This window comes from Sapajus apella, unplaced genomic scaffold (genome assembly GCF_009761245.1).
Source record: "Sapajus apella isolate SASKATOON/1434 unplaced genomic scaffold, GSC_monkey_1.0 scaffold15, whole genome shotgun sequence".
In the NCBI taxonomy this organism is placed as follows: domain Eukaryota; kingdom Metazoa; phylum Chordata; class Mammalia; order Primates; family Cebidae; genus Sapajus; species Sapajus apella.
Genome location: NW_022436955.1, coordinates 2,035,714 through 2,043,685, shown reverse-complemented (window position 1 = coordinate 2,043,685; position 7,972 = coordinate 2,035,714). Strand labels below are relative to the sequence as shown.

Below are 7,972 nucleotides of genomic sequence, written 5' to 3'. Positions count from 1 at the left end.
AGTCCCTCCTGCCAACCCCTCCTGCCCGCCCCTCCCAGGCAGTCCCTCCTGCCAGCCCCTCCTGCCCGCCCCTCCCAGTCAGTCCCTCTTGCCAGCCTCTCCTGCCACTTCCGAAGCTCAATGAGGATGCAGCTCTTGGGCTACCGCCCAGTGAGGGTTTGGCTCAGACATCACATAGCTGAGTGAAAACTGGAACCAGAACTTGCTAACAGCGTGTTCTGCACTCCACGTCTCTTTATGAGCTTTTCCTGATCTCCAGGCTGTACCCAGCACATACATTTTGCTGTGATTTACCACCCTGCCCTCAATCCTGAGAACTCAGGCAGTGGAGGGGAAAGAGTGCCCAGGAGCTGAGCCACAGCTGGGCCATGGAGCCGGGCCAGGCAGACCCCAACCCCCGGCCGGTGGTTGTCGTGTGCCTTACACTCCATGTTCCCCAAGCCGTGGGTCTTCAGCCACTCTGTGAGGCAGACAGGCCATTTTACAGATGAGAAAACTGAGGCTCTGTGTGCGTGGATTTGACCAAGAGGTCAAGGCACAGATCTGCATTTCGCTCCTGGCTCCTCTCTCTCTTCCTTGCTGTGTGACCCAGAGCCAGTTCTGTGACCTCTCTGAACCATGACTTCCAAATCAAGAAAAACGAGGCAATAATAGTACCTGGCTCACAGGTTGCTGGGAAGGGTAGGGAGACACTGCGTTGAAGGCACCCAGAACTGTGGCTGGCACTGAGGGAGAAGTCAATATTGGGGATGAGGATATGTCCTGGCCAGCGAGTGGCAGAAATGGGACTGGACCCAGGTGTCCTAACCCTGGGTGTCCTGAGCTTGCTCCTACCTGGTCTTTGAAAAGGGTTCTCTGTTAACTTCAACACGTATCTATAGGAATCCTACGAAGTCCAGGCCTGGGGCTGGGTCCCCACGTGGATGAAAAAGACCAGGGGCAAACAGGGGCAGGCTTGGTTCAGTGGGGCTGGTTCCGCCCCTTCCCCAGGTGATTTGGAAGCAGGTGGTCTGGGCCCCACACTCTGAGAATGGCATAGCCATTTGCACTCAAAAGCAGCTTTGGCGTAACCTGGGAGCTGGTTAGAAATGAGAAACTTGGGCCCTAGTCCAGACCTGCTGAATCAGACCCTGCATGGTAACAAGACCTGCTGCTGATAGGTCTGCACGTTTGTGTTTGAGGGGGAGTAGCCCTGAGCCCTGGTTCTCAAACCTGACAGCCCATTGGAATCACCTGGGGAGATGTACAAATTCCTGCTGCCACGCCTCATCCCAGCTCATTAAATCAGAATCTCTGGGAATGGGCCTGGGTAACAGAAATTGTCAAACCTTCCTAGGTGAGTCCAATATGCAGCCCAGTTTGGAAACCAGGTCCCTCGGAAGAGTTACTGCTGGTTGGAAGTGAAATTAGTTGACCTCCAGGGCTGCTTGGGACTGGAAAATTCTACTGTACTAAGAATGAGTCCTGGGTTCTTTGGGTCTAAGAATCTGAGAGTCTGAGTTCTGGGTTCTTTGATTCTAATTTTTTTGGGAAATGCTGCTGGTGGTTGGTAAGTGGGGGGAGCATGAGAAGTTGGGGGCCTCCTGGGCTGTCCCTCGGTGCTCTTGGGTGGCCCAACCACGTGACCTGATGACGCACGAGACATTGAACTCCAGGGACAAGAGTGATGCTTCTGTTTTGGGTAGCACTGCTGAAAATGCAGGTAGGCATCAGGCTGGTCATGTTGGGCTGGCGGGAGGACCCCCACCTATATTGCCTCCCCCAACTCTGTGCTCCTAATTGCAGTTCCCAGTCGCACCTCTGCCTGAGACCCTCTGGCCCCAGCACCATGGCTACACCAGGCCAGAACATGGAGCTGAATCGCCTGGTCCAGGACCAGCCACCTGGCCATGTGGCCCCTGGCCCTGCCCTCCAAAACCTGGTGGAGCACCTCCCTAATGTGCCCAGCTACCGCGCCCCAGTCACCCGTATCCCTGTCCTCACCTCCCGGAGAACCACCTTGTCCAACTCCAGCTTCGCGAAGGAGACCAGGAGCTCCATCCGCCGCCTAGGTAGCACCACCTCACCCAGCCAGCATGCTCATATCTGTGATGTGTGCTTCTGCATGGCTAGGGCTGTCTTCCTGCCTGGGTGCTGTGGTCATGGTGTGGACCACTAGCTGTGCTTATGGAAAACCACTTCCTCTTCCTCTGCCGATCAATACCTTCATCCTGCTTTGTGGTAGTGACTTGAGGGGTTTTAGCTCCCTTCTCTTCATGTCTAAAAGTCCACCACAATTAGCAATTCATTTCTTTTTTCTTTTTTTGAGACAGAGTCTCTCTCTGTTGCCCAGGCTAGAGTGCAGTGATGCGATCTCAGCTCACTTCAACCTCTGCTTCCCAGGTTCAAGCAATTCTTATGCCTCAACCTCCCAAGCAGCTAGGATTACAAGCACATGCCATCACACCTGGCTACTTTTTGTATTTTCAGTAGAGACAGAGTTTTGCCATGTTGGTCAGGCTGGTCTCAAATTCCTGATATAAGTGATCCACCCACTTCGGCCTTCCAAAGTGCTGGGATTACAGGCGTGAGCCACCACGCCTGGCCAGTGGGTTAAACATACATTTTTCTCTTTGGGCACATCATTTTTATATAGGTAATCATTCACACCTTAGTTTCAACAAGTCACTTTCTCAGATCTCCAGGCCAAAAGGCTTGGACAGGGAGTCTGGGATTGGGGTGGAGGGCAGTGAAAGGAGGGTAATGGAATAAAAGAGTAATGTGGGCGCCAATTGCAGATAGAACCCACTGACCTTGAGAGTTTGCTGCTCAGCAAATTCCATTTCAGGAAAGAAGCTCTAGGTGCAGGCAGGCATCCTCAGAGGCGAGGGTGGAGGAAGGGCTGTCTGGATCCATTGATTGTGGCAAAGTCCCCGTAGTGGCCTTTGGGCTGCCACCGCTCACTGCCTGATGACAAAGAGCTCGGGGACATCCTGGCACCCTGGACTAACCCCTGTCACTACCCGAGCCAGACATGCCCGCTTTCCCTTTTGATTGGCTTTTTTATTTGTGGCTGACATGGTGCAGGGCTGCCTCTGAGATCAGTCCAGGCCGGCAGGACAGAGCATTTCACGGGAAGACATCCACTGTTGTCCTTCTCTCCTCTCCCTGGTGGGCACAGAGAGGAGGTGAGGTGGCACGCAGGTCATCCAACAGTAAGCCGTGCCACCCCGGCCTCCACCTTCTGGTAGGCAAGCCTTGAATCTACTACTCCAAAGCAGCCCACCCCTGTCATTGAGGATGCTGAATTGCTAAAAAAGAAAAAGAAAAAGACAGAAAGAAAAAGAAAAAGGAAACAAAATGACCCCAAAGCGTCCCCCAGCTCCCACCTCCACAGGCCACTTCCTGATTACTGCTAAATCTGTGTTTTTTTGTTTCTTTTTTTTTGAGATGGAGTCTTGCTCTGTTGCTTAGGCTGGAGTGCAGTGGCGCCATCTGGGCTCACTGTAACCTCCACCTCCCAAGTAGATGGGTGCACAGGCGTGTGCCTCCTTGCTGGCTAATCTTTGTATTTTTAGTTGAGACAGGGTTTCATCATGTTGGCCAGGCTGGTCTTGAACTCCTCACCTCGGCTGATTCACCCACCTCGGCCTCCCAAAGTGCTGGGATTATAGGCGTGAGCCACCGCGCCTGGCCCCAACTCTATTTTTATTTGCTTACTATTTTTCTTTCAGTGGATTCTCTTTTTTATTTAATTAAGTATATTTAAGTAGGAAAACTTCTTATTACTATTCAAATGGAAAACCAGCATTGCTTACCATAAACAGAGGCATTAATAAAAATAACCTCAAATAACACTGGAAACAAAATGGTGTTGCTGTTTTCTAATGAGATGGACGGGCCTGCTGAAGGCTCACAGCTGGGGCCTGCTCTCTTAGCTGCAAATGGTTTTAGGCTGTGTCAGAGGCACTAAGACCACAGTGGCACCAACCTGAGACTTCCTCTCTGGGTATTTACTAAAAGGGGGGTAAATTTTTTTTTTTTTTTTTTTAAGAGGGGGTCTCTCGACCTCTTTTGCCCAGGCTGGAGTGCAATGGTGCGATCTTGGCTCACTGCAACCTCCGCTTCCCAAGTTCAAGTGATTCTCCTGCCTAAGCCTCCCAAGTAGCTGGGATTACAGGCACATGCCACCACACCTGGGGAATGTTTGTATTTTTAGTAGAGATGGGGTTTTGCCATGTTGGCCAGGCTGGCCTCAAACTCCTGACCTCAGATGATCCTCCTGCCTCAGCCTCCCAAAGTGCTGGAAGTACAGGCATGAGCCACCGCACCCAGCGGGAGTTAACACTCTTATTCTAGTTTATCTTTTGCCTTGTCTGTGCCGTCTAAGATCATCTTGTGTCCTCCCTGGTCCCTGGGAGCCCCACACTTGGGGAAATGTTCCCAGGGACACATTGAAACGGTGGGCTGACCCAGCTGTGCTGGAGCACATGATGATTCTAGGTGCTACAGACAAGGCAATGAGAAGCTGTAGTAAGAACATTACTTCCATTTTATTTTTTATTATTTTTTGAGACAGGATCTCGCTCTGTCGCTGAGGCTGGAGTGTGTAGGCATGATCTTGACTCACTGCAGCCTTGACCTCCCAGGTTCAAGCTGTCCTCCAACCTCAGCCTCCCAAGTAGCTGGAACACCATGACCAGCTAATTTTTATATTTTTTGTAGAGGTGGGGTTTTGCTGGGTTGCTGAGGCTGCTCTTGAACTTAAGGGATCCTTCCATCTCAGCTTTCCAGACTGTTAGGATTACAGGCTTGAGCAACTGTGCCTGGCCCCGCTTACATTTTTACCAACTTCTCCATTCCTGTTCATCCTCTTCTCCAGAGGATTTAGGTTTGCTCCATCAAACTATAGAGTAAGTGTAAGCAATTTAACACAGTGCTGGATTTTCTCATAAAGGCCATTTGACAAAAAGCACATATTAGCCAGGTGCGGTGGCTCATGCCTGTAATCCCAGCACTTTGGGAGGCCGAGGCAGGCAGATCACCTGAGGTCAGGAGTTTGAGACCAGCCTGGCCAACATGGTGAAACCCCCATCTCTACTAAAAATACAAAAATTAGCTGGGCGTGGTGGCAGGGGCCTGTAATCCCAGCTACTCTGGAGGCTGAGGCAGGAGAATGGCTTGAATCCAGGGGGCAGGGGTTGCAGTGAGCTGCGATCACACCACTGCACTCCAGCCTGGGCGACAGAGCAAGACTCTGTCTCAATAAAAAAAAAAAAAAAAGAAAGAAAGAAAGGAAAAAACACATATATAATTATTTCAAAATCCCCCCACTTCTCCCTTTTTGGGGGTGTATCCCTGCCTGCCTTGCTGGTGCCCAGACCTGTGCTCCATTGCTGTTGGAAGGGGAAGGAGGAACACCATTCCAGCCCCTCAGTACCCTCTGAGTTTGGACTTGGGGCAAAACTGTCCCTGCAGCCCCTGAGGTAGGTGATGGAGCCCAAGGTATGGCTGCGCCCAGGCTCCCTGGAGAGGACCCGATTCTCAGGAATGTGGGACATAGTACTAGGCCTCTCAGGTCCAGAGTCAGGCTAGCGGATGAATTTGAGGGCTCCTGGCACGTACAAGAACAAGGACATGCCCAAGTGTGTACCCAAATAGGGAGTGTGTGTGTAACACGGTGTGTTACCTTTGATTGGCGGGACCCTCCAAATGTCTCCATTTGATGCTCTTCAAGGATGTGAGGCTGGCCAGGCCCAGGGGCTCACCCCTGTAATCCCAGCACTTTGGGAGGCCAAGGTAGGAGGATCACCTGAGCTCAGGAGTTCGTCCCCAGCCTGGGCAACATGGTGAGACCCTGTCGCTACAAAAGTACAAAAACTAGCCAAGCATGGTGGTGTGTGTCTGTGGTCCCAGCTACTCAGGAGGCTGCTGGGAGGATCAGCTGAGCCTGGGAGGCAGAGATTACAGTGAGCTGTGATTGTGCCATTGCACTCTAACCTGGGTGATAGAGTGAGACCCCCCTCTCAAAAATAAACAAATAAATAAAATATATGTTTTTAATGTGAGGACTTGTGCCTTCTGACTCCTCCCTACAGGCCTGGGAAGGCATGGTCAGCCTACCTTAGGGTAGGGAAACTGAGGCTCAGACAGGGGAAGCAGCTGATTCAGGCTGTGCTAGGCCAGGCGCCAGGACTCTGGCTCCCTAGGCTTTCCGTGCCCTCTCTGGGTGCTGTCACTGCCTCAGCTCCTTAGAGCTTGCTCAAGTGCAGGGAAAAACAAGCTGGGCTTGGAGAGCTAGGAGAGCTGGAGTTCCTGTGGCTTTGTGGCTTCTTTTGTGGCTCCTGGGCTGGTGGCTGGGGTGGTGATGACCCTCAGAGAACTCTGGGCACTGCATTTTTGAACCCCCTGCATAGAGCTTTTCTGTGCGCCCCATTGGGAAGTGAAGCTACCAGAGCCCCCTCCAAACATGCTTTCTGTGGATTCCTTCAAGAATACAGCCAGGCTCCCGGGACCTGTCTTTTGTCTCTTTCTGACTCTCTTCTCTCCTTCTCCCCCAGTGCCTGCCGCGAAAGAGCATCCGGAAGTGCAGGTGGAAGATATCGATGCTGATGGGCACCCCCTCATGGTGGAAGAGAATCCACCTTCACCCGTGTTGCCGCCACCATCTCCTGCCAAATCTGACACCCTCACAGTCCCAAACTCAGCCTCGGGAACACACAGGTTAGCTTTTATGCTTTTTTGCTTCTCTTGGGCTTTTCTCAGCACTGTGTCACCTGTTCATTTGGCAGATGAAGATAATGAGGCCAGAGGGAGCAGCAGCTGGCCTAAAATCACACAGCGAGTTGGTGTCAGAAGTGGGACTCTGACACCCCTTCCTGGTTCTCCTAACTCCTGGCTTAGGGCTCTTGTAAAAGCTCTCATGGGAGGCCCTGTCCCAAATGCCCTCAGCTATAAATTAGAAGAAGTAATATAATAAATAATATAGTAATAGCCGGGCACAGTGGCTCATGCCTGTAATCCTAGCACTTTGGGAGGCTGAGGCAGGTGGATCGTTTGAAAGAAGCCACAAAGCCACAGAAGCCACAGCCTGTTGGCCAGGAGTTCAAGACCAGCCTGGCCAACATAGTGAAACCCTGTGTCTCCTAAAAATACAAAAAAATTAGCTAGGCATAGTGGCCCTCACCTGTAATCCCAGCTACTTGGGAGGACAAGGCATGAGAATTGCTTGAGCCTGGGACACAGAAGTTGTAGTGAGCTGAGATTGTGCCATTGCACTCTACCCTGGGCAACAGAGCAAGACTCCATCTCAAAAAATAAAAAAAATTAAAACTTTTTAAAGTAAATAATTTATATATTAATATATAATAAATGTTACAGAATTAATTTCTACCTCATTTTATTTCATTTTTGACAGGATGCTATTTATTAAAACTTACATATGATTATAACTCACCAAGTACTTTTTAAAAAAACTCTCTTAAATTTTAAGTGTACAGTATGGTATTTTTACCTATATGCACATTATTTTACAGCAGATCTCTAGAACTTTTCATCTTGTATGATTGAAACTCTACACGCATTGAACAGCAACTCCCCATTCTTCCCTTCACCCCACCCCAGCCCCTGGAAGCCGCCATTCTACTTTTTCATTCTGCTTTCTGTTTCTGTGAGTTTGACTACTTTACTTGTCTCATATGTGTGGAATCATGCAGTATTTATCTTTTTGGGACTGTCTTATTTCTCTTGACACAATGTCCTTAAGATTAGTCCACATTGTAGCATATGACAAGATTTTCTTCTTTTTTAGAAGCTGAGTAATATCCCATTGTATGGATACACCACATTTGATATACACTTGATATACCTCAAGTGGAGCCTGGGGACCAACCTCTCCTTCACTCCCTCTTCCCCTCTCCCTCTTCCTCCTTTTTATCTTTCCCTCCTCCCTCCCTCATCCCCCCTCCTTCCTTCCTCTCTTTTTTCTTTCTTT

At 50.3% G+C, this 7,972-nt stretch overlaps 1 protein-coding gene across 3 annotated transcripts in view; it reads left to right on the top strand.

Moving 5' to 3' along the window:
* Nucleotides 1-7,972, top strand: part of CNGB1 (cyclic nucleotide gated channel subunit beta 1) — a 92,012-nt gene that overhangs the window by 35,449 nt on the left and 48,591 nt on the right. For all 3 annotated transcript variants that reach the window (XM_032284045.1, XM_032284042.1, XM_032284043.1), the window contains one exon: nt 6,540-6,702. In XM_032284045.1, coding sequence (XP_032139936.1) covers nt 6,540-6,702 — 163 coding nt within the window. The remainder of the gene's footprint in view (nt 1-6,539; nt 6,703-7,972) is intronic.